This window comes from Pelodiscus sinensis, chromosome 2, assembly GCF_052426305.1.
Source record: "Pelodiscus sinensis isolate ZL-2025 chromosome 2, ASM5242630v1, whole genome shotgun sequence".
In the NCBI taxonomy this organism is placed as follows: domain Eukaryota; kingdom Metazoa; phylum Chordata; order Testudines; family Trionychidae; genus Pelodiscus; species Pelodiscus sinensis.
In genome coordinates, this window is record NC_143053.1 from 131,320,262 (window position 1) to 131,346,986 (window position 26,725).

The following is a 26,725-nucleotide window of genomic DNA, read 5'->3' on the forward strand; positions in this document are numbered from 1 at the left end:
TCATAGAGGTTAGGTCCATCAATGGCTATTAACTTAGATGGGTGAGAATGGTTTGCCTCTGTTTCTCTGGAGGTGGGTGACAGGGGAGGGATCATGTGAGGATTACCTGTTGCAAGCCCTCCCTCTGCGGCATCTGGTTTTGGCCACTGTCGGCAGACAGGATACTGGGCTGGATGGACCATTGGTCTGAACCAGTATGGCTGTTCTTATGTTCTTATAAAAAGGTGGTAGTTCACCAGGGTTAGCTCCTGGTGGGCTGCTGCTGCTATATTTACCTGCACCTCCACAGGTATGGGTAATCGCAGCTCCCATTGGCTGGAAACGTCAATCTGTGGCCAATGGGAGCTATGATCCCTTATACCTATGGAGGCACAGGTAATTATAGTGATTATGAATTCCAACCAGGGGCTAAGTCTGGCAAAGTGGATCTGGCCCAGGAGCCGATATTTGTGCACCCTAGTATATAACTTGTTGTTACATGCGGGGAACCAGTGGACATGAGAAAACCTTGACATATCATCCTGTAAGTGGCCATCCTACTGGCTACCAGTGCTCAAATTTGGTTCAGGAATGAGCAAGAAGGTAGCTGCCTCCCAAAAGTTCCAGCCACATAGTAGTTTAGAGGCATAACACCAAGGTAGGCTCCACATTTAGTGTACTCCAATGAAGTATACTCCTGGACTTTAAACTAGGGCTGCTAGCTTCTCAGATGTATCAAGGAGAGGGGAGGCAGGAGCCGGTGTTTGTGGAGATCCAGCTTTTAAGCCAGCTCCCCATGAGCACCAGATCCCATTGAGACATCTCCACCCAGACCCCTGAGAGTGAGGGCAGGCAGGCAGGAGCCTGTCAGTACATGTGGGAAGCTGGCTTTCAAGCCAACTCTCCATGCATATCAGCTCCTGCAGAGCCACCAGCATTCCCCCACCCCCGCTCGGGGTTCTGCCTCTCTATCAGTGGCAGGCAGGAGACAATACTGGTGGGGAGCCATCTTTCTTGCCCTCATGTTGCCATCCTCAGAGGCAGCAGGGTTGTGGGGGGGGGAAGGAGGCAGGAGCCATTGCTCAGGGGGAGCCAGTACTGATACAGAGGCAGCAGCTTGCAGTGGCTCTCCACAAGTGAGGCCCGGAGAGCACTGGTCGCTGGCGTTGGAAAAGGTTCGGAAAACATGCAACTGATAAGATTTGGAGTGGTCACACAATTATTAAATTAAATGATGTCTAACATCCCTACTTCAGACCTTTCTGTTCTTTGAGGCATCCTGTGGAAATTCAGTAATAAAGGTTCCTCTGTGACCAGAAGAGCTAGAAAGTTGATTTTTGTTTCTCAATAAAGAGTCAAATGCTGCAGAAACAGATCAGTAATAGAAGTTCTCAATATCTGTGGATGAATTTTTAAATATGAGTTTTTTTAAATAATGTTTGGTACAACAGTACATGATACTGAGGTAACATGACAGATCTTTGCTCTGTACTTTAAGATGTTAAGGGGGGCAGGTTATTCAAAATCACTTATTACAGAAGGAAAACCTAACTATTGGTTGCAGAGGCAAAGAGTTTGCTCAATTATTGAGCCTGAAGTCCCCTCTTCCTTCCCCAGAGAGACAAAGATGGCAATAAAAAGTCCTACTTTATTTCTACAGAAGCCTGAATATATGTGCTTGGCTGGGTGAAGTCAATCCCACAGCACACTTCTTCTGCTATTCATGGTCCTCTGCTGGAATGGTCAAAAGCTTCAGAGGGATAGCCAAGTTAGTCTGTACAGGATAAACTTAAAAAACAACAAATGGTCTGATGGTACTTTATAGATTAACAAAACATGTGGATGGTATCATGAGCTTTCTTGGGCACAACCCACTTCTTCAGCTGACAGGAATATTAGAAGTCCAGAAGCTATTGGTCTATTTGTTGTTTTTTAAGATTTTGCTAAGTTGGTGTTTAGCAGGCCATTCAGAGCAGTGGCTTTTAGGGAATGTCTACACATCAGGGCTTAAGTTGAATTAAGCTATGCAACTTCAGCTACGTCAATTGTGTTGCTTAAGTCAAAATAGCTTAACTTGGCTTTAAGTGCTGTCGACACAGCAGGAAGTAAAACGAAGAACACTCTTCCTTCGACTTCCCTTACAAGAGTTGGAGTAAGAAGTCCTCCAGCGCAACATTATTTTGAAATAAAGGCTTGCTGTGTAGATGTGCTCTTTGTTATTTCAGAATTACATCAGTTATTAAAAAATAATGCTGCTGTGTAGACGTGCCCTTACTTAACAAGTCATAGAGATAAGTACAGAAGTTTGACACTGTCAGAGTTATTGCACCAGGCTCTCTTCAGTCTTTGCCACGCATCACTGTATAAGTTATGCGTGGCTCACTCTTTCAAATTTCACAGACAAGAAAGCTAGACAGTCATACTCATTTTGGTATCAATTGAACAGAAACCTCTGACTTAGTTGTGTAAATGAAGCACGAAAAGGAATTTAGCCAGATTTCTAGAGGGTCTCCCAAATTGTACTAATGCTCCATTAATTTTTTACTAGCCATTCTAATGGTTCCTCAAAAGTAAAGCCATGATTTTAGGGCATTTGTTAATCATCTTTGGCACTTATGGTTTCTAAGCAGTGCCAAAGTTATGCTGAAAGCTCATTTACAATCATTTCATTTAATAAACGGCACTCTCTATAATCAAACACAAAGTCATGTAATTTATTAATAGAAAAGAGAATTTAAATTAAAATTCCTGATTAGTACAAGAGCACTAACAGAACTCAAAAGGTTATACAAATTTTGTCCCTGTGTAAGGTAAATTACAAACCCACATTTATTGGAAGATTGGGCCAAAAGAAATCTGATAAGGTTCAACAAAGACAAGTGCAGAGTCCTGCATTTGAAACAGAAGAATTTCAAGCACTGTTACAGGCTGGCTAAGCAGCAGTTTGGAAGAAAAGGACCTGGGGATTAGAGTGGATCAGAAACTGGATATGAGTCAACAGTGTGCTTTTGTAGCCAAGAAGGATAATGGCAATATTAGGGTGCATTAGGAGGTGCATTGCCAGCATATCTAGAGAAGTGATTATTCCCCTTTGTTCGGCACTGATGAGGCCACATCTGGAATACTGCATCCAATTCTGGGCTCCCCATTACTGAAAGGCTGTGGACATATTGGAGAGGGTCCAGTGGAGGGCAATGAAAATGATTAGGGAGCTGGAGCACATGATTTACGGGGAGAGGCTGAGGGAATTGGACTTCTTTAGTCTGCAGAAGAGAAGAGTGAGGGGGGATTTGATAGTAGCCTTCAACTACCTGAAGGGAAGTTCCAAAAAGGATGGAGAGAGGCTGTTCTCAGTAGTGACGGATGTCAGAACAAGAAGCAATGGTCTCAAGTTTCAGTGCGGAAGGTCCAGGTTGGATACTAGGAAAAACTATTTCTCTAGGAGGAATGGGTTAGGTAGGGAAGCACTGGAATGGGTTACATAGGGAAGTTGTGGAATTTCCATCCCTAGAGGTGTTTAAGTCCCGGCTTGACAAAGCCCTGACTGGGATGATTTAGTTAGGGTTAGTCCTGACTTTGGGCAGGGGGTTGGACTTGATGACTTCCTGAAGTATTTTCTAGCCCTATGATTCTATTCTATGATTAAAATAAAGTGGAAAGTCTTGCTTAAAATATCAAAAGCCAGGAAATTTTAAAATTCCATCCACCCAAATAAATCAAATTAAAACATTATTGAGTGAATCAATTGTTCAAACATCTTGTCTTTTCTTTGGTTCATAAGGATCATTAACGTGGGTCTCTGGGTCTACTCTTCAAATGTGACAAGTTTTGAGTACCTCAGAGAATCATATAGGATTAGGGTTGGAAGACAGCTCAGATGGTCATCTGGTCCAACCCCTCCTCGAAGAAGGATCAACCTCAGTTTTTAGTCCCCAAACTGAAAAATCATAAAGAGGCCTAATTGAGAAGGTGACTGCTCAGCATTTCTGAAAAGCAGGGAACTTGAAAAGAAAGGTATCCCTGGTAAAGAAGGTAATGGGGATTAGGGTTGAACCCACAAATTAAGACACATGAAATTTCACTTTTAGGAAGTTATAAAACATATATGGTGAGTTTTGCTGTTGACCATGGCGGAGGCAGGGTTTCACACATTATTTATCAAGGAAATATAAAGTCTCTCTTTATTCTGAATATGCCCTGATTAGTTTATTACCTGATTCAGTAAAGCATTTAATCACATGCTAAAACCCATTGCTGAATTGGGGCCATAAAGTGAGTTTATTCATTTATTTAGCCATGATTGTAAAATAATTTCTTATCAAACACATATCGAATTTTAGAGTGAACAATATATCCTAGTTCACCAAGGCATGTGACTAATTTTAATCATATGCTTAAGTAACTTGCTGAATTAGGGCCTAAATTATTTGACAACAAGCAATTCATTCCAAACTATATCAGTTGCTTAATTTGAAAACTCTAAATAATATTTTATTTAAACCACTCAGAACCAGATCCTGTTGATTAAAATCAATATGGGCTTTTGCCTTTTATTTCTTAAATAGCAGGATTGGACCTTATCTGACCAATATTACAAGTTAAGTGACCCACTAGGAATGGGACACTTCTAGCCCACTCAGCCTCCTCACCTGCACTAGTATTGATAGGTACATTTTCCCTTCTCTCTTCTTTTTCTGTTATAATTCTGATAGTCCCCCTTTTTTCTCCACTTAAGTTCATCTGAAGAAGTGGGTTTTTTTCCCGAAAGCCCATGATACTATATATATATATATATATATTTCTGGGCATCCAATGTTGAGAGGGTGAAGGTCTGTCCCCCTTATACAGGCAAGAATCGAATGTTCTCAGAGGGTATGTCTACACTGCAAAGTTAACTTGAAATAACAGCCATTATTTTGAATTAACTTTAATAGCGTCTGTACATGCAAACCGCTATTTCGAAATTAATTAGAAATAGCAGAGCGCTTAATTCGAATTTGGTAAACCTCATTCTATGAGGAGTAATGCCAAATTCGAAATAGCTATTTTGAATTAAGTGCTGTGTAGACACTTAATTCGAAATAAGGGGCCTCCAGCCCTTCCCAGGGAGCCCTGGTGGCCACTCTGTGCACAACCAGGAAAACTTACTCAGCCCCAGAGACATTAAAGGGGTAGACCCTGGCCACAGTGCCTGGGCCAGCTCCAAGCCTGCCATCCAGAGCCAGCAGTGGCCACTGTGGCCCCTGACCCAGTGGCCCCAAAGTATGAGCCAGTGAGCCACTGGCAGCCAGCCTTCCACCGCTCCCCAGGAGCAGTCTGCCAGCTCCCAGGAGCCTGACAGGGGCTGGAGAAGGTGGGTGCCTCCTGGTCCAGGGTGGAGATCATGGACCTTATTCAGGTTTGGGGGGATGCCCCCAACATCCATGATCTCCGCACTAGACAGAGGAATGCTTCCCAGGTGGTCACACAGCTCTACTTCCCCTACTAGTTCCTTCCTGTTTGTGAGCAGCAGGTCAAGCTGTGCATGGCCCGTGGTCGGTTCCTTCAGCGATTATACCAAGAAGTTATCCCAAACATTCTCCAAAAACTTCCTGGATTGTCTGTGTTCTGCTGTATTGGTCCCCCAACAGATGTCAGGGTGATTAAAGTCCCCCATGAGAACCAGAGCCTGCTATCAGGAAGCTGTGTCTCAGTTTTCATGGTTGGCTGCACACATGCCACAGCACTATGACCATGAAGCCCGAGGTGCTGCAAAGCATTCCATGCTCATGGCTCTTGTGTTGCTCCTCATGGCACAGTACTTCGAGAGTGCCCACATGTTGCTTCAGCAGGAAAAGGACAAGAAGCAGGAGGAGAAGGAGGAAGACGAGAAAGATGAGGATGGGGATGAACCTCAGCGTGGCCAGGAGGATATGCTCAGGCAAGTCCTGGAGCTCATGCTACTGTGGACACCATTCAGTTGCCTGGACACAGTGAAATGCTACTCCGGCATTGGGAGATGAGCTCAGACTGGTGGGACCACAACTCCCACATGCGTAAGGCCATATTCCTGGAACTCTGTGAATAGTTCATCCCAGCCCTGAGGTGTCAGGATACCTGCATGGGGCCTGCTCTCACCATGTAGAATTTTGCAGCCATTTCCCTTTGTAAGCTTTACACACCAGACAGCTACCACTCAATCGGGAACCAGTTCAGGATGGGGAAATCCACAGTTGGGACTGTGCTCATACAAGCACAGCTAGGCCATCAATAACATCTGTCTATGGAGGGTCGTGACACTAGGGAACGTGGATACTGTCATGGAGGGCTTTACCACCATGGGCTTCTATAGCCTGTCGGATCTCATGGAGGGGCTCTTCCCCTTCCAGGTCAGTGGGCAGCCCCTCTGCCCAAGTCCATGGAGCCCCTTTGGTCCTGGGTCTTGGGCTGATGACCAGCCCAGTTCAATAGGAAATAAACCAGTTTGGGTAGTTAGAAGCCCAGGTCCTGGTTCAGAGTGGAGCAACAACAAACAGTCAATAGACCTGGCCCTGGTTCAGGGTGGGGCAGTAACACAAACAAACAGTCATCAGTTACAGTTCATAGCCCAGGCCCTGGTTCAGGGTAGAGCAGCAGGTAAACAGTAACACCCACGTTCTGGTTCAGGTGGGGGGGCGGGGATGGCAAGCAAACCATTATATAGTTCAATGGCCCAAGCCCTGGTTCAGGACAGAGTGGCAAGTAAACAGTAAGGCCCAAGCCATGGTGCAGGGCAGGGCAGCAAACAAACCATTATATAGTTCAGTGGTCCAAGCCCTAGTGCAGGGCAGGGCAGCAGGTAAACATTAAGGCCCAAGCCTTGGTACAGTGTGGGGCTGCAAGCAAGTAAGTCCAGAATTCTGGTTCGCAGGCCCTGGTTCAGGGCGAGGCAGCACAACAAACAGTAAATGGCTGGGTCTCCTTGTTTGGGCAGAGATCCAGCATTCTCAGGCGGTTGGCCTGAAGTGGCAGAGGGGGGAGATTGCCACCCAGCAGTTGGGTGGCGGGGGAAGGGTGTCAGGCCCACCTACTCCACTGTGTCCCAGCCCAGGGCCCTAATATCAGCAGAGCAGTCTGTCGTTGGAACATCCGGGATTCAGACACACTGACCCCAGCTCTGGTTCAGCCAAATTGTGGTCACCTATTCCTGGGCTACCTCAGTTCTCCCTCTCCCCCCCCCCCCCCACGCATACCTGATTCTCTGGAAGGTTCACCGGTGTGTTGGGGATTGATAGCTCCAGCAGGGGTCCAGTCTAGTCATCAGCCTCCTTCAGGCAGGGTGGTCCAGGATGGTCCTCAGCCTCCTGCAAACATGGTGGTCCAGGCCAGAGTCCTCAGCCTCCCTGCCTGGGAGCACAGAGCAGACATCTGGTTCCTCTGCTGGCTGGGCCCCAACTGAGCTCTGGGGCTGGCCTTTTATAGACCTGACCACGCCTCCTGACTTCCAGTCAAGTGAGAAGGCAGGACCAAGTTCTGCCCAAAAGGGCTCACGGAGGGGCTCTTCCTCTTCTGGGTCAATGGGAAGCTACTCTGCTCCATTATAGCTTCTCTAACTGTGGGGGCACTGTAGATGGAATACACATCCCCATCCTGGTCCCTGACCTCAGAGTACATTAACCTGAAGGGGTACTTCTCTATGGTGCTGCAGGCACTCATGGATCGCAAGGACACTTCACCGACCTTAATGTGGTATGGTCAGGAAAAGTGCATGATGTGCTCATTTTTCAGAGCTCTTGCCTCTTCCAAAAGATGCACACCAGAACTTTTTTTCCCAGACTGCTCAGAGTCAGAGAGGTGGACATGCCGATTGTGATGCAGTATGACCCAGCCTAGCTCTTGCTCCCCTAGCTCATGAAGTCTTAAACGAGCAGCCTGGATCCCAGCAAGGAGGAGTTTAATAACAGGCTGAGCAGGTGCATAATGGTGGTGGAATGTCCATTTTGGATTTTTAAAGCGAAGGTTCAGGAGTCTCCTGACCTGCTTAGACATGAGCGAACACAACATGGCCTTTGTGGAAGCAACCTGTTGTGTGCTACATAACCTGTGCAAGAATAAGGAGGAATTTTTCTGCCAGGGTCGGGAGGCTGAGGCAGGGCGCCTGGCCAGGGAATATCAGCATCCAGACATCAGCACAATAATGAGAGAACAACAAGGGGTCCAGGATCTCCCATGCACTTCACACTGAAGCTCTTCTGCACCCCTGGGAAGTCAGGACCATGGGAGCAGAAGAACTCACCATTGTTGCAGTATCTGAGGGAATGTTAGGGACACTCATGTTGTCTGCCACAATATGCTGCTCACTTGCACAGGGCTTGCAAAGCTGGCGATGTGGGACAGGCCATTGTACCATTCCTCGGGCTTTTTTAGTTCAGCGGGGGAGCAGCAGAGATGCAAGTTGTGGCCAGAGTGGTCATAGAAACGGCTGTGGGAGGCTTCCTTGGACAATGGGGTCAGATTTCCAGCAATGTAGCATCTACACTAACGTAACTTCAGCCATTCACACTCAGGGATAACATCACTCTTTGAGAAAATCAGGACTAAAGGATTTTATTTCCACAGCCCCTAAGGGCAGTGCAACAGTGTTGGTAGTGTTGACAAATCACTTAGATAAACAACTGTAGGGGGCTAAATTTGGGGTAAAGTCCTAGTGTAGACTAGGCCTAAGGTGCCACAAGACTACTTGTTGTTTTTAAAGTTACAGACAACATGGCTACCCCTCTGAGACCTCCAATATATGTGCTTTCTAGCCATATCTACTGTTTTCTTCTGTATTGTTGCAGTGACATTTTAGATATAGATATATATATATTCTTTGAGATATTTTAAGTTTTAAGGGTGGAAAAATGATTTTCACAAAAGTCACTGCTGCAGTACAGATATATATGTAAATAGGTGTGTTTGTGTATATGTTCAGTTATGATATGTATGTAAGATCAGTACTAGAAATACATGCATTGAGCTGAATTGGTAGTCTTGCAATCACAAGTTAGTTCCACTAAAATCTCAGTTTGACTTATTTGGCATTTCAGTCACCTCACAACATACCCATGCACACTTATAGATTGCTCAGGGCACCTTTTGACAGTTTTAAAAAAATATACAACTGAAAAAAATAATGGAGTGATCTGTCTGATGAAGTAATTCCAGTAGAGAGTAATACCAGTAGAGAGTTTCAGCCAAAACTTCTTCCAACTACATTTTATTTATATCAAATGTAATTGTAGACCAAGGCTTATTTTTTGATGAGTTACAAACTCCTGAGGATAGGGATTTGTAATGGAAAAGTGTTGCTCTGCCATCACTCTCTCACACACACAATGTACTGGTGTAATGCTGTGAGTCAAGAGTGCTACTGCAGTGTTACAGAAACAATGCCATTTATAATTAAATAGTCTGGTACAATTGCAGCAGCTTTCACATCTGATTTTTCCATTACACTCTGACTAACTGTGGGCTTTCTCCTTCTCCATGTTCTATTATGCCATTGCCAGCATACAGTTTCACCGATATTTGTTTTTTGTTCCTGTGCTAAAGTCTGAAAGACAACTACATTACACATCATATTAATAGTGTTTACTTAGAAGTGTTCACATATAATTTTCAGAAGCCTTTCTTATAGAAGCCCAGTAACCAATTTTAAAGTTCTTATATTTCATTCTTTCTTTCCTATTTCATTATTGAGAAACTTAACTTCAAATCTGATCTTACTGTGAAAATCATTACACTTTTCAAAAATTCATGACAATCTTTAGTTCATTTAAGACAAAATTTGTCTCTTCCAGGTGTACTCCATAGAATGTGTTTCTTTAGGTTGCTTCTGCGTACAGCACAATATTACTATTACAGTATTACTATTAGGACTGAATCCTCTAAAGACTTACTATTGTGCACATTCTACTAATCTAGTAAGAGGATGTAGGCTAAGTCTTTAGTCAGATAAGACTCTATCCTATGAGGTGCTCCGCACTTTTAGCTCCAAATTGATGTTAACAGAAATTGAGGGTGTTCAACATCTTACACAATCACAACAGGTTTATTTAACACTAGACGATATACCTGGTATTACTCGGGTCCTTAACTCAAATAAGTTTTGTTTTTCTTCCTTTACATCATTGTTCTGGGGTGGGTTTGGGGATGAGAGGTTCAGTATCCATCCTCTCCTCCTGACTAGAACATAGGGTACATCTATATTAGCCCCCTAGTTCGAATTAGGGAGGCTAATGAGGGTGACCGAAATTACAAATGAAGCATGTTCCGGGCGGTCGCCATTTTTGGAAACTGACTAGCCTGGAATAACTGCCTACATCTACACGCGGCAGTGAAATGGGAGTTTGAAGTAAACCCCTAACTCGAATTAGCTGTTACTCCTCGTGTTACTTCTCTACCCATAGAGAATCTCTAGTAATAGACCCTCCCCTAAGAGATGTCTCTGTCTGATCCATGTGATCTCCACACTCGGCTTTTCCCTGCCCTTTAAAAACTGCTCTACGACCTTTTTAATGTTTAGTGCCACCAATCTGGTTCCATTTTGGTTTAGGTGGAGCCCATCCTTCCTGTGCAGGCTCCCCCCTACCACAAAAGTTTCCCCAGATCCTAATAAATCTAAACCCCTCCTCTCTACATCGTCTCATCCATGCATTGAGACTCTGAAGGTCTGCCTGCTTACCTGGCCTTGCGTGTGGAACTGGAAGCATTTCAGAGAACGCTACCATAGAGGTCCTGGATTTCAATCTCTTTCCTAGAAATCTAACTTTGGCCTCCAGAACCTCTCTCTTACTCTTCCTTATGTCATTGGTACCTACACTTACCACGACCACCAGCTCCTTCCCAGCACTCCACATAAGACTAGATGTCTCTAGACTGCTGTCATGTAGACTCTAGATGTCTCGAGAGCTCTGCAACCTTTGGACTAGGCAAGCAAGTCAGCATATGATTCTTGTGGTCATGACAAACCCAGCCATCTATGTTTTTAATGATCAAATCCTCCTAACACTTGCCTTTTCCTAGTGACTGGAGTTCCCTCCACTGGAGAGGTATCTTCAGTGGGAGAGGATACCACATAATCTGGAATGAGGTTCCCAACTATGGGATCATTTCCCTCTGCTCCAGTTGACTGTTCTCCTTCTCTGAGCTTTTCATCCTCCTCTACAGCACAGGAGCTATCTGACTAGACGTGGGTCAGTGTTCCAGGAAGCCTCATCTACGTACCTCTCTGCCTCCCTTAGCTTCTCCAGTTCAGCCACCCTACCCTCCAAAGCCTGTATGCAGTCTCTGAGGGCCAGAAGGTCCTTGCACCGAATGCACACTTATGCCGCCTGTCCATAGGGCAGGTATCATACATGTTACATTGGGTGCAATCAGTGCTTTTTTTTTTTTTGTAAAAAAAGGTGCTGGTACTGCAGGGGAAAAGTTGCTGAGCTCTGACTGGAGGTGCCAGTACTGCGTCTAGAGGTGCCAGTACTGAGTACCAGGCAGTTCCGTCACAAAAAAAGCACTGGGTGCAATAAACATTATAGCTCCAACTCTGCTGCTGGGCTTCTGCCTAAATTCTCTCCTACAAATAACTAGATTATTGATAGTCTTTTTATTTAAATCAGGTAATTTGTGTTTTAGTTTAGTTTAGAAGTTTTAAAGAATGTCAAGTGTACTTAGCCCCTTTCCAACTCCCCCCTCTAAACTCCCTCAGAAAACTCCCTGTTAGCTGCCCCTGTTCGCAAAGTTCCCTCGTCACTTACTAGTAGGCTTTATAATTAAGGTAGTAGCCTAAGACTCCGGTTCAATTCCTCTGTGACCCTGGGCAAATCACTTTGGTTATGTTTACACTTCGAGCAGAAAGTATAAATTCCAGCTACAAGAGGTACGGCAACTCTAGTATTGCATTGTGTGGAGTATACAATTATAGAGTAGCCACAGCTGTGTGAGCAGGAATAGAGGCTAGGCACTTTGGATATATGCCTAGCACTTTGGACTGGTATCTATTTGGGGTGGCTCTCCTGTTAATGCAGCTATACTCTGTTTTTAGCATATTAGCTGTTGTATTGCCTCCCTCTGGGGCGTCTGGTATTGGCCACGGTCGGCAGACAGGATACAGGGCTAGATGGACCTGTGGTCTGACCCAGTATGGCCATTCTTATGTGATTACTGGCTATAATTCACTTCCTGCATTGTTGGAGCAACTCGTAAGGATGTGCAAGAACTACAAGGTGGTGTTCCCCATATATTCTTAACAGTACTTTCATAGCATGCAGAAAGGGAACAATAGATGCAGTGCACAAATGCCTGAGAGAGCAGCAGGCAATTCAATTCCATAATATACTAAATATTTGAGAGAGTTTGTGCCTCTGTCTGTCTGTGATTCTGTTTGTTCAAGAACTCCTTCTAAATGGTAAGAGCTAGAGAGCCAAATTTGGTATGCAGCTTTCTCTTTATCCTCCCCTGAGGCTGTCCCCATGCCATGCTCAGACTCTTACACCCCTTCATCTGAGCTCCCTCACATCTCCTAACCTCCTGTCCTAACTCTGACACCCCCATTCCCTTTCCTGAGCTCCTCCTCACCCTCCAATCCTGAATCCTGCAACCCACATATTTCGAGCCCCCCACATTCCTAAGCCCCACCCTGATTCCTGCATCCCCCACTGCTAGCCTCCTGTTCTGAAGGACTTGAGCAATGATGGGTAAATCAACTAATCAGAGATACTCGCACATTATATTGGCTTTAGTATTTTGGGAAGACCTATGAAAAAATGATTTGCTCTCTCCCTGTTTCTTGCCCTCCGTTATACACAGAGCTAAGCATTATATGCAGGGCTAAGAGAGGCTTAGTGAAATGATTCTGTGGAAAACACAGCTGATCCATTTCCTATAAAAGGCTGTTGTGTGTGGCAGTGTTCCCACTAAGATTTTCTATCCATGAGCAGAGTTTTGTCTTGTGTACCAATATTGAGGTGGTGTGCGCTTGTTTGGATATATGTCACCATTGCACACACCCCCAGTTACAATCTATCTATCTATAAATAAAATGCTATGAAAGAAAGAATACTAAAAGAGCCCTTTCCAAGTCACAAAGAATAAAAAGAGCAGTTAAATAAGCACTTTCACTCATGCATCTTTATTATTATGGCTAACCCTAGATGCCAATGTATTGTATTTGTCCCACAATCTGCTTATTGACCACCCCTGCATTATGTGATGTGTCACCACACAGGAGTCAGAAGGCCTTACAGTCATTCTGAAGAAAACGGGTGCTTCCTAACAAATGAGGCTGTAAATAATGAATTGTGATGATTGCAGCGGGTACAAGAACAATCCCATTTAAATTGTTTATAAAAAATTTAGTTAAGATAAGATAAGGACTTAGTTCGAGTTAACGTTTGGCTGCCGCATATAGCCGCGGGCAGTTAGTTCGGACTAGGGGGATTTAAAAATGATGACTGGACGGGAAGATGCAAATAAAGCCCGGGATATTTAAATCCCAGGCTTCATTTTCAACTTCGAATGCTTATATTAGCCTCTCTAGTTCGAACTAGGGGGCTAGTGTAGACACTTAGTTAGCTCTTCAAGTGGCCTGACGCTTTCACAAAGTTTACCTGTTTTTCCTTAATGATTAATATTTAACATAAAAAAGTGAAAATAAAAACAGAAACCCAAAATAAACACCCTAAATACCTTTGTCAATAATAAAGCAATTAAATTATAATAAACAATAAAAATGAGCATTAAAATAAACATTTAAAAATAATTATAGATATTGCTATAAAACACAAAAAATAATACTTCTTTGTTAAAATCATTAAAAAGCTTAAAAAAAGCCACCATCTGGGTGGTTTAAAAACAAAAACCAACCTAGCACGCGTGCGCACACACTCAATATAATACGAGAAAGCTCAACTATTAAACTCCAATTCAAAATAGAGATGTAAATGGTTAACATATTCACCCTTACTGGGTGATGGTAACTACTTACAATGAGCTGGTGGGCTGCTCCAGGGCTGTGGGACTTGGCAAGATCAGTTCCAGCCCCAGCCAGGGCCTCCAGAGCAGTCGTTGCCTGCCATGCAGCCTACAGCTTTGACCCCAGCTGGGGCTGTGTTGCCCGTAACATGGTTCTGGCTCTGACTCCAGCCAGGGCCAGCGGAGCAGCCAACCACCTAGCCACCTGCAATGTGGCTTTGACGAGGAGCAGCTGCCTGCCACGCGCCCACAGCTTCAGCCCTGGGGAAGGACTGAAGCAAGGGCCAGGGCCGCTTGGTGGCTGCCCTGCTGCTCCTGGGGCGGGGCAGGCACCCACCATGCAGCCCAGCCCCAGAGCATCTGAGCAGCCACTGCATGGCTCTTCAGGGGAAGTTGGGAGGGAGACACATTTTTTGGTGAGCACCCGCACACCTTAGAGGGAACCCTGGTATTAGGATCATTAGGTCTGTTGCACTTTCTCAACCCTGCTGAAGAACAAACCCAGACAAAGGCTGGGCTGGACCAGTATTGCTTCTGGGGTTGTTTATTGGTACAGATTTTCTCTCTCTTTCTCTTTCTCTCTCTCTCTCTCTCTCTCACACACACACACACACACACACACACACCCATTCATGCTGGCAGTTTGGAGGCAGGCTGCAAGTGCGGTGTAGTACTTTTGATTTCGTAGTTGGCTGGAGTGCTGGCCAGGTGTCAGCTTCCCCACGGTTCCCTGGGAGATCCTTTTGGATGTGCAGGAGGCTTCGCTTTTTCTAGACTATATGCATATTATAAGCATACATTAAGCAATATGGTTTCTAAGCAAAGTCTGGCCTTATGACCTTGACATAACAAAAAAAAATTTAGAATAAATGATGTGGGTTAACACAGGGCTACTAAACTTTGGAAGCCCAGGGAGTAATAATGATACTCGCAGCACATGCTGAGGGCTGCAGCTTAAGTGTGGTTGTATATACATGCAAATATATATGCCAAAATATGCAATTAGCTTATTTCACACTGCAGGGCATGAATACAAAGATTAAGCCGTAAGCCACAGTGCTGGACTCAAATGTGGCCAGTGTAAGTCAGTCAACATCTCCCAGGCTCTGCCCACAAGGCTAAGCAGCCAGCACTTCCCACAATGCCCCAGTGCTCCTGGCACCTGCTCCCTGGGGGCTAGAAATGCAACACCCTGTTGTTCCAGCTAGCCCGTCCGCTTGCATCTTTCAATGCTCACCTCATTGTGGAGCATGTTCCCAGTGGAGGCCATGTTCAAAGGATCCCACCTGTGGGCCAATATGTTGAGCCCTGTGTAAACCCAAACTGCTCCACAGGCCGCATGTTGAGTAGCCCTGAGTTACCATAACAAGACGACATAGCAACAAGCTAACATAAAATGTATTGGTTGACACCTAACATAAATTGTAGCTCAGAGAGCCAGGGTCAAGGGAAGGAGGAAAGCAGAGGGGTATGTTCAGCCAACTAGATGCCAATAGAGTGGGGGGGTCATATCCAACTGGCTATAAAGTCTTTTTGCCCACATGCTACAGAAATGGAGTTTGCTGCTTGTTCTTTTGAACCCTCCTGATTAAGTAACAGGGACAGTTTGTTTTCAATGCTGCTCTGCAAAAAAAGGAGACTGAAACGTCTCAATTTTTTTCTTTTTCATTAAAAGGGGACTGGCAAAAGTCCTGTGGTGTCACCCCAACTTACCAATTCAATGAAAATTCGTGAGAATCCCAAACATGTGTTAATGGCAAACAGCAGTGTACCTTGTTGAAAGGAAGTGTCCAGCAGATGCTGCAGGGATCAGACATATTTTCATTAATATTCTCATTACTGACCTGGAAGAGGGAGTAAATAGTATATTAATGAGATTCACAAATAATGCTGAAGGTGTTAGAAACACCAGCAAGAACAGTGAAATATTAAAAAGGATCCTAGGGTAGTTTGAAATTTGTCGATCTATCTTGTTGTTCTTGTCCAGACAAAACTCCTATTTAGTGGAAGTTTTCTGGAGAAAAGGCAGGGAAAAAAGGCAGATAGGATGTAATAGAATTATTTCTAGTTTGTAGTACTGTTATTATCTTTGAGGGAAAATCTGAAATCATATTATCTAATAATAAGGAAACATCCCTGGAAAGTAGCACTAAGGAAAGAGAACTAGGAAGCAGCAGTGAACAGTTAGCTGGACAGAAGTTTTCAATGCAATATAGCAAGGGAGGGAAACATTGTGATTTGTGGCTGGATAACTGCAAGGAATAAAATCACAGCACAGAGAATTCTTAACCCACCTCCGTGTAATTCTGTGAATCCACACCTTTAATGCTGCATACAATTCTAGGCACTTTGATACAAGTAGAATGTATATGTTGGAATGAATTCAGTGAAGAGAGACAGTAGTGATGGAGGAAGGGACAGAGTTATGAAAAAAGGTTAAAAGTAATAAGTGGACTAGATTCAGACCTCTAGCTCACGGAGAAGCAAATTACAGTTCCCTACATGCACTGTAGCCACAGAGTCTCAGGGTATGCCTACAGTAGAAGTACGACAAGGCTACGTCTACATTGGCCCCTTTTCCGGAAGGGGCATAGTAATTTTTGAAATCGCAATAGGGAAATGCGCGGGGGATTTAAATATCCCCCGCGGCATTTAAATAAAAATGTCCGCCGCTTTTTTCCGGCTTTTAGAAAAGCCGGAAAAGAGCGTCTACACTGGCCCCAATCCTCCGGAAAAAAAGCCCTTTTCCGGAGGATCTTATTCCTACTTCAAAGGGATTCACCCCAATAAATCTTTTTTGTATTGCTGATTGCTATTATTTCATGATCTGGTGTAAGGTAGTCTTTTATAACTTGCCATGCATTTTTGGACAAGACTTCAAATTGGGGGCCTGCTGAACTCTCTCTGGAAAGTCTCTTCCTCATGAAAAAATCCCTACATCATGAAAAATATTTGATGTACTCAGTCTAACTGAAAAATACAAAAGTGGGCTATGCCCACGAAAGCTCATGATACCATCTACATGTTTTGTTAGTCTATAAAGTGCTACTATTTGTTGTTTTTTTCTGTAACAGACTAACTCGGCTGAAGCTCCTTATTTTGGTTGGTTATTTTGATTTTTTATATGTAAATACATTATGAGCACTTACATGAAACGGAAGTTTTGACATCCCTGGTGATACATCACAACATAATTTAAAATGCTCACTTGACTATCATCTTAATAACTGATTATCTTGCTCCTTTTGATTAATAAGGCTATTTAGCATAAGCAGAAGTATAATTAGACTTGATCAGGCTATAAAATATTGGTTTGCGTTAATCTAGTGTTTTTTATCCTTTACAACCTTCTGCTTCCCTTTCTTTTGGAGTGTAGGGCAGCTTTGAAGGTGGCCCTGTCCCTTGCTAGCTGACTGATCTGTTCTGAAGTTGTTTGTCACTTAAAGTACTGATAAGATAGATAGTCATCACTGATTCTCTTTGATAACTCCCTAGCTAAGCTCCCCAGATTTCACCCAGACTTCCACAAAGACTTTAACTCACAAACATCCCACTCTCCCTACCTTTAATATCAGCAATTCACAGACACTTACCTTCCTTCCTCCCCCTTCCCACCCCCCCGCATCCTCCTTCTGTTCTGCAATGTGATTTGTCCTTTTCATATTTGTTCATTTTTTTAAATTGTATCCTTTGGTATATATGGTTGTGACTACTTTCTTCCACTATTTGATCTGAGGAAGTGGGTCTGGCCCACGAAAGCTCATCATCTAATAAACCATCTTGTTAGTCTTTAAAGTGCTACATTGTCCTGCATTTTACTTTGAAGTAGGCATTGTTTAGCCATTAGATCATCCCTAGAGACCCACTGCCTGAATCAGATTTGAGGCTGCAACAGCTTTTCTTTCATGACCCAAAGGGCCTTGCCTATTCTGGACTGAAGCAAGTATCCATGGATACAGAAATTGGCCCTACTTCTTTGGGTGCAGAATACCCATGTCAGGGTAGGGAGTCTTAGTTAAGTCTTCTAAATTGCTTTTAATTATGTTTTTCCCGCAATCACCCTTGATGGCAGGTAAGGAGAATGAGAGGGTCACGTATATATTATTTTGTAAGTTTCATAAGCCTCTCAGGTGATCTGTTTGATGGTACCGGTCTCCAGGAGTTTTATCAAAGGAGATTGTTAAGCACAAAACTTTCAGGAAATGAAACAACGATAGAGAAAAATGCTGGAGAAAGCAATGGAAAAGCTGTTTATTATGAAACATAACATAAAAACAGTTATACTGCGTCAGACCAAAGGTCCATCTAGCCCAGTATCCTGTTTGCTCACAGTGGCCAAAACCAGATGCCCCAGAGGGAAGGATCACAACAGGTAATCCTCACATGATCCCTCCCCTGTCACCCACCTCCAGAGAAACAGAGGCTAGGGACACCATTCCTACCCATCCTGGCTAGCAGCTATTGATGGACTTAACCTCCATGAATCTATCTAGCTCTTTTTTGAAACCTGTTAAAGTCCTAGCCTTCACCACATCCTCTGGCAAAGAGTTCCACAGGTTGACTGTGCACTAAGTGAAGAAAAACTTCCTTTTGTTTGTTTTAAACCTGCTGCCTATTAATTTCATATGGTGAATCCTAGCTCTTATATTTTGGGAATAAGTAAATAACTTTTCTTTATTCACTTCTTCTATATCAGTCATAATTTTATAGATCTCTAACATATCTCCCCTCAGTCTCCTCTTTTCTAAACTGAAAAGTCTAATCTCTCTTCAAATGGGATCTGTTCCAAAACCCTAATCATTTTTGTTGCCCTTTTCTGAACCTTTTTCAATGCCAATATATCTTTTTTGAGATGAGGAGACCACATCTGTACGCAATATTCAAGATGTGGGCCTAGCATGGTTTTATATAGAGGCAATAAGCTATTTTCTGTCTTATTCTCTTTCCCTTTCTTAATGACTCCTACCATTCTATTTGCTTTTTTGAATGCTGCTGCACACTGAGTGGAAGTGTTCAGAGAACTATCCACAAGGACTCCAAGATCTTTCTCTTGAGTAGTTGTAGCCAAATTAGTCCCCATCATATTGTATATATAGTTGGGATTATGTTTTCCAATGTGCATTATTTTACATTTATCAACATTAAATTTTATTTGCAATTTTATTACCCAATCACTTAGGGTGTGTCTAGACTACCTAGTTTTGTCGACAAAAGTGGACTTTTGTCGACAAAACAATACCACAATACTACATAACGTCAACAGAACTCCGCGGTTTTGTCGACGCTGGTATACCTCATTTTACGAGGCATAACACTTTCTGTCGACAGAACTCTGTCGACAGAAGGTGTTATTGCCTGTAACACTGCGTCCAGACTACGGAGTTCTGTCGACAAAGCGGCTTGCTTTGTCGACAGAACTCCATGTGTCTGGACGCAAATTGTCGACGGAAGTTTTGTCGACAGTATCTGTCGACAAAACTTCCGTCGACAAAACGCGGTAGTCTAGACGTACCCTTAGTTTGGTGAGATCTTTTTGAAGCTTTTCACAGTCTCATTTGGTCTTAACTATTTTGAGCAGTTTGGTATCATCTGCAAACTTTGGCACCTCACTGTTTACCCCTTTGTCTACATAATTTATAAATAAATTGAATAGGATGGGTCCCAGAAAAGACCCTTGGGGGGACCTCACTAGTTACCTCTCTCCTTTTGGAAAACTTACCATTTACTCTTTGTTTCCTGTCTTTTAACCAGTTATCAATCCATGAAAGGACCTTCCCTCTTATCCCATGACAACTTACTTTACTTAAGAGCCTTTGGTGAGGGACCTCGTCAAAGGCTTTCTGGAAATCTAATTATACTATATCCACTGGATATCCCTTGCCCAAGTTTGTTGAACCCCCCCTCAAAGAACTCTAGCTGATTAGTAAAGCATGATTTCCCTTTACAGAAACCATGTTGACTTTCTCTGAACAAATTATATTCATCCATGTGTCTGACAATTTTATTCTTTACTATAGTTTTAACTAATTTGCCTGGTACTGATGTGAGACTGTAATTGCTAGGATCACCTCTAGAGCCCTTTTTAAATATTGGCATCACGTTAGCTATTTTCCAATCATTAGGTACAGAAGCTGATTTAAAGGATAAGTTACAAACCACTGTTAATAGTTCTGCAATTTCCCATTTGAGTTCTTTCAGAACTCTTGGGTGCATGCCATCTGGTCCTGGTGATTTGTTACTGTTCAGTTTATCAATTTGTTCCAAAACCTCCTATAATGACACCTCAATTCCTCAGATTTGTCACCTAAAAAGAAAGGCTCAGGTTTGGGAATCTCCCCAAAATCCTGAGCCGTGAAGACTGAAGCAAAGAATTAATTTAGCTTCTCTGCTATGACTTTATCATTTCTGAGTGCTCCTTTAGCATCTCAATTGTCCAAGCGCCCCACTGGTTGTTTAGCTAGCTTCCAGCTTCTGATGTACTTAAAAAACATTTTACTATTACTTTGAGTTTTAGGCTAGCTGTTCATCAAACACTTTTTTGGCTTTTTTTATTATATTCTTATTATTAGAGCATGGAATTACTGTCCATATTTTATACTTACTTTCACAAAATTTATGGTCCTTTCTATTTTCCTCACTAGGATTTGAGTTCCACTTTTCAAAACATATCTTTCTATCTGTGTCTGCTTCTTTTACCTGGTTGTTAAGCCACTGTGGCACTTTTTTGGTTCTTTTACTGTGTTTTTTAATTTGGGGTATACATTTAAGTTGGGCCTCTATTATGGTGTCTTTGAAAAGTTTCCATGCATCTTGCAGAGATTTTACTTTTATACTTTGTACCTTTTAATTTTTGTTTAACTAACTTCCTCATTTTTGAAATTCAGTGCCACAGTGTTAGACTGCTGAGGTGTATTTCCCTCCACAGGGATGTTAAATTTTATTATACTATGGTCACTATTTCCAAGCGATCCAGTTATATTTACCTCTTGAACCAGATTCTGCATGCCAGTTAGGACAAAAAGAAGAATAGCCTCTTCCCTTTCTCCAAAACCAGATGGTTTCTAATCCTGTGCCCAAGGCAATTAGATCAATATCTTCTCTATTGTCAGTCACTTGCCTATTCATAAGACAAAAGAAAAGATGGCTTAGTGAGTTGATATCGTCTTCCACTGATTTATTTTCAGAGCTTAGAGTGAGTCACACACTACTGGCTTCAAGTCACTCTCATTACTGGCTCAGGGCACAGTGTATTTGTGGGTTCAGGTCACATTGCCAAAATATATTTGAATGCTTGCTTATTTATAATTGGTGTAATTCCTGTTCTGTTTCTTTAGCAAGAATCTTTCAAACAAACTGTTAGATTGCTGAGGTGTTTTTCCCTTCACAGGGATATTAAATTTTGTTATTTTATATTATAAACAGTAACATGTGTGTTTGATACCTTACAAGCTATACATCATTTATATAGTAGCCCAATGTCTGTGACTCCGTAATGGTGTAACGCTTGGTGTTGTCTCCGGGCAGCGCTGTTCCCTCTGTAGCGTCCTTCGCCACCTGCCGTGGTGCTCGGCTGACTTCTGCACTGCTCAGCTGGGCCGTCTCGGGAAAGCAAATGGTGCAAGCGGCTGTTTGGGCCCCACAGTCCCCATGCATCACCCCAGTGCTGCATGGGGAGCATAGGGCCTGAACGACCACTTGCGCTGCTTACTCCCCCACAGTAGCCTGGCTGAGCAGCGCAGAAGGCAGATAAGCGCCACTGCAGGAGGCGAAGGGGGATGGGGTGGTGACATTCATGGCTAGGGGGCGGGGCCTGGAGCCGCTGTCATGCCACATGTCAGCGCCCCGCTCCCCTTCACCTCCCGCCATGGCACTCGGCTGAGTTCTGTGCCGCTCAGTCAGGCCACCACGGGGGAGCCCAAATGACCGCTTCCTCTGCTTGCTCCCCCGTGGCAGCCTGGCTGAGCAGCGCAGAACTCAGCTGAGCGCCACAGCAGGAGGCAAAGGCAGGTGCAAAGGGGGACGGGGCAGTGACGTACATGGCCAGGACCCGTCCCCTGGATGGGGAAGGACTGAGGAATGGCATCCTTCACAGACCACATCCTCGCAAAGCCACCAGTCGAAGGATCTCAACACGTCTGTGGGCACTGTTACTGGCATGTCCATATGCTGGAACACTGGGTTGTGGGTCTATGCCAACCATTGTTGCAGGCCATCAAGAGCCCCAGCAGCCTCATGCAACACTGGGCCATCATGGTGGAGAACGACTGGGGGACCAGGGTGGATTTGGCTTTGTTTAGGATAAGGCCCAGACTGATGAATGTCTCCCTGACAAGGGACATGTGGTTTATTATCTGGGACAGGGAGGAACCTCTTATAAGGCAATTGTCCAGGTACAGATAAACCTGGACCCGTCATTTCCTCAGGAAAGCAACCACTACTGACATATATTTTGTAAAAACCCTGGGTGCTGTAGAAAGGCCAAAGGGGAGGATCATAAACTGATAATAGTCACGAATTGCCTGTGTGCAGGTGCAATGGAAATGAGATCGAGGGCAGCATACCAGTCTCCCATGGCTAGGGAAAGAATGATGAAGGCCAAGGTTACCATTTTGAACTTTGTCTTTACTATGATTTACTAGATTCCTCAGGTCCACAATGGGGCAGAAGCCACCTTTTGCCTTTGGGAGTAGCAGTAGAAACCCTTTCCCCTGATGTCCCAGGGGACCTCCTCTACCACCCCCAGGTCAAGAAGCTTCTTTACTTCCAGCCTGAGAAGATGCTCACCGTGGCCAGGACCCAGTGGTCCATCATGATGTGCCACCAGGCACAATGGAAGGGAAAAAGAGGATTGGTAAAAGGCCTCTGGTCTGAGACTGGTGTGCTGTCATTGCTCGCACCTTCAAAGATTCAGCCTGAGACCTGGGACTAGCTGGAATGACACGCCCCCGGGTCAGAAGATGAGCAAGAAGGATGCCTGCTGCTTCTGTTATTATTATTATGGCCCCTGCGTCTAGAGAAATCCGACCTATTTCTCTGATAGAAAGGGTGGGACAGGGCCCCAGGGAAGGAGCAGCATGTACCACTATCGAGCCCAGAGACGGATGTGAGAACATGTGCTTCTGGCCCACCTATGGGTCAAAGTACCACCATTCTGCCCTCTTGTCCATAGGCAGAATAAACACTGATGTCTGTCAGAGGGCCTTGGTGATTTTCCCCACTGTCTTATTCAAGGGCAATGCCACAGGAGATGGCACCTCTGTGTTCAGGATGTCGACCACTGGGTTGGAGTTCTCAGAGGCCCCTGGAGCTGGACCCTGAGACTTTGGGCCAGTCTCCAGGAGATCTTGATGGGCACAGGAGTCCATGGCTGGCATTGATGAAGAGGCCAATCCTAGGGCCTTGTTGGGAAGGACGATGAGTACTTATATACTGTTGAGTCCTCCAGTTCGTGCAGCTGCTCCGATGACTGAGAGTGGGCAGACTTCCCCGATGGCCCTTCATCACCCTCCAATGGGGGCAGAGGGAATTCACCCCATACTGCTGAGGTTTGCGGTGCTGGGGCACTACGCAATGGGGTGGACAAGGGTAGGGCCCAGATTCCCAAACATGAGGATCCCACCGTGCAGAGAGTACTCCCTTGGGCCTGGTCATACACCCACAGGATCCAAAATGGCCACTAGTCTGGGTGCTGCCACTGTGGAGGCCAGATCTGCGATTGGCCCAAAACACTGACATGGTGCTTGTGGTGCTGGGAGTGAGAGTGGCACCGAGACCTGGTCAAGATCTAGAACAGCACCGGGACCGGGATCGGCATCAGGAGTCCAAGCAATGCTGGGAGGGGATTGAGATAGCAATGCTCTGGACTGAACCAACTCTACAATGGAATCCGTTGAGTCATCGGACTCTGAGCAAGAGGGGCTGAGGCTGGACCCGGGGATTGGTGCCTTTCCATGTGCTGAACTGATGCTGGCTTGCCCTGGTGCTGCAATGACGGTGGGAGCATCAGGTGATCTGGTGCCATGGATTGGGCCACCAGGATAAGTGTGCTAGACACCAAGTTCTCCCTGGACTCCTGAGAGAGCGAGGCTACTGGTACCGGAGGGCCCATCTGTGTCGGTATAGACATGAGCACCGGGGAGAGCAGCACCACATGGGGCACCGGTACTGAGGGCAGGGCGGGCCTACCCGTGTCCAGTGCCAATGACTAAGCATGAGCCCGAGGCTGGTCTCAGCACTCTGCAGGAGACGAGGGTGAATTAGCAGTCAGTTCGATCAATTCCCACGTTGTCTCAAACATATCTGCAGTGGAGTGCCTTTTGACCGGAACCGGCTTCTCTGCTATACTGCAGCTCTTGGTCATGCTCGACTAACCATGCTCTGACTCAGGAGCAGTAGACCTTGTGGCTGATGCAGGTGCTAATACAAACAGAACTTTGAAATGTATCAGAAGCTCATGGTGTGTAGCATTCTTTAACTATACAAAATGGACTAATTGAGGACTAGTTTTCTTCATAGAAGTTAGAACTGTCAGATCATAGTCCCACATTTGAGAAACTCCTTCACTCCTGTCAATCTTACCACTGGTCTAATAATCATAATGATTAATATCTCTGGGAACAGGGCTTCTTAGTGGCCATTTACTGCCATTTCCAAATCATTAATCTTCATAGTAAATCTTCACTCCATGGTTTCTATGATTCAAACTGTGTAAAATTTCATAATAGAGCTAGTATGGGTAGGGGAAGCAGTGTTTTTGTTTGTTTGTTTGTTTGTTTTTTGTCATGTTACTAATTCACTGGTGTTGAAACCAGGATGAGTCTATTGATTTCTCCCATCCAAATCCATTCCACCTGGAAATGTATTGGAGATAGTGTTGCTATCTCAATTCTTTGGAAAATTACTGCTTGTTGGAATCTGCTATGAATTTTACTTTATACATTGTCATGCAGTACTAATTTAGTAGATCAGGGCTTAGGCACTGTGATAAAAGAGTGCTTTAGAAAACACTAAAGAGAGACACCATTTTCTCTTTAAAACATTTAAAAATAAGAATTTCTCCAGTAATTTGCATATTACCATAGAAAAGAAGTGAGAAAAATGTGATTTAAAGATTGCCTGTACTAATAATTCACACAGTAGACATTTTCCAAGTAATAAATTAGTTGCAGATATAACATTTATCTAGATCATTAAATTTACCTATTTTTTTAATGAAAATCCAGCCCACTAACAATTTGCTATTCAAGCAAAAGGGAATGGTCTACTCCACTAGCAAGTATGGCCTCATTTATTTTTCTACTGTATGATGTTATGTCAGCTCATATTAACCTTTCATATAAAACATTTTGGTTGTAGGGAATAATTCCAGACACACTGGGTGCAGGTGAAAATAAGCAGAGGATTTATTGGTTCACACAGCTGGTGGAGTACCCCCCTGGGATTAACCTGCTGAGTACTGACTTAACCAAAACATACATTAGATTATATAGGCAACAGATGGGCGGAAGGGAAGTGATTTGATAGGTCTAGCGGTGGAAACATTATGAGCACATAAGCCAATAAAATATGAAGGTTACACAGGATCCCCACCCATTGCCAATTAAACATATTATCACTAATACAAATAATTATTCCTAACAAGCTAAATAAGCCAACATAAACAAAAGCATGTTGATGGTCATTTTTTTGGCCAGAAATATAATGCGTCTACTTCGGGGGTGGTATTGCCTTGGCGCGATCTTTGGGATCCGAGCTTATTTTCTAGAAATAAGGCAGACAGTGAAAAACAATCCAGCGCGGTTGTTTGGTACTGGCCTTATCAAAGTGAGGCCCTTTTGGAATGTGGTTGCCAGGACAACCAGAGTCAAGTTAACTGCTGTGCTGTATTCCCAGGCTTGTCTAATGATTTCGGATTTGAGTTCTCAGTTCTCAGCAAGATACCATGGACTGCCTCAGTTTACCCCTACATTGGTAAAGAGGTATTGCAGCTAAAATGGAAAGAGGAATGACAATTTGCAACATTCAAATAGTGGATATTAATTTTTAATAAATACAACTTGCCCTAGATTGCCTTAGTATTATATAAATTATATACAAGTGGCCTAAGGATTCAGGATGTATGTTCCTTATTATGATAAAAAAAACATGTTAAAACAAAGAAATAGTCAAATAGCGAACAATGTTTTATGAATAATTTTAAATACATTTTTCGCATCCTAAAAACACTACATTTGGCAGTGGTGGGTTAACCATAGAAATGACATATACACAGCACATTATACTTGTGACTTGCAGCAAATCATATTTATTCTAAACATATGCAGATTAATTTTAAAATAAAATCAAGGGTGGGTCATAAAAATCAAATTAAATGGTGAATGCCAAGCTGTCAGCAGCCTTTAGAACATGACAGACACATCAGAGGCAAAGATGCAAAGATGTAGACAGCTTTTGGGCTTCCCAAGAGGCCATGTTCCATCACATCAGTATTGGGAGGGTTATCTCAAGAGAATAAATGGTACAATATGCTATTGTTAAAAAAAAAGTCAGTAAACTTAAAAGCATCAATGATTCCAGAAAAAAAAAAACCCCACACACCATACCATCAGAGAGAACTGGCTCCAATGTCAAAATATCTGGAGGGTCAATGTGTGTAGGCAATTATCTGTGAAAATAAAATTTAATTTTAAAAGTAGTCAGATGAACAAATAGATTAAATTACTCCAGTTGTTTTTAATTATAAATAAAAAGGATGAATATTGTCCAAATCCAAAAGACA

The 26,725-nt window shown here is 43.7% G+C and overlaps 2 protein-coding genes across 4 annotated transcripts in view; one reads left to right on the forward strand and one right to left on the reverse strand.

The window, feature by feature from the left end:
- The window catches only part of CDH18 (cadherin 18), a 1,008,237-nt gene that overhangs the window by 369,334 nt on the left and 612,178 nt on the right, over positions 1–26,725 (forward strand). The gene's annotated exons all lie outside the window — the stretch shown is intronic.
- Positions 1–26,725, reverse strand: part of LOC106731726 (uncharacterized) — a 138,247-nt gene that overhangs the window by 54,143 nt on the left and 57,379 nt on the right. The window contains exons 2-3 of one of the 2 annotated variants that reach the window (XM_089776424.1): positions 20,931–21,064; positions 15,661–15,791 (exon numbers count right to left, since the gene is read on the reverse strand). In XM_089776424.1, the coding sequence (XP_089632550.1) occupies positions 15,661–15,791; positions 20,931–20,951 (152 nt within the window). In that variant the 5' untranslated portion in view covers positions 20,952–21,064. The remainder of the gene's footprint in view (positions 1–15,660; positions 15,792–20,930; positions 21,065–26,725) is intronic. The other variant, XM_089776423.1, reaches the window with a different exon arrangement.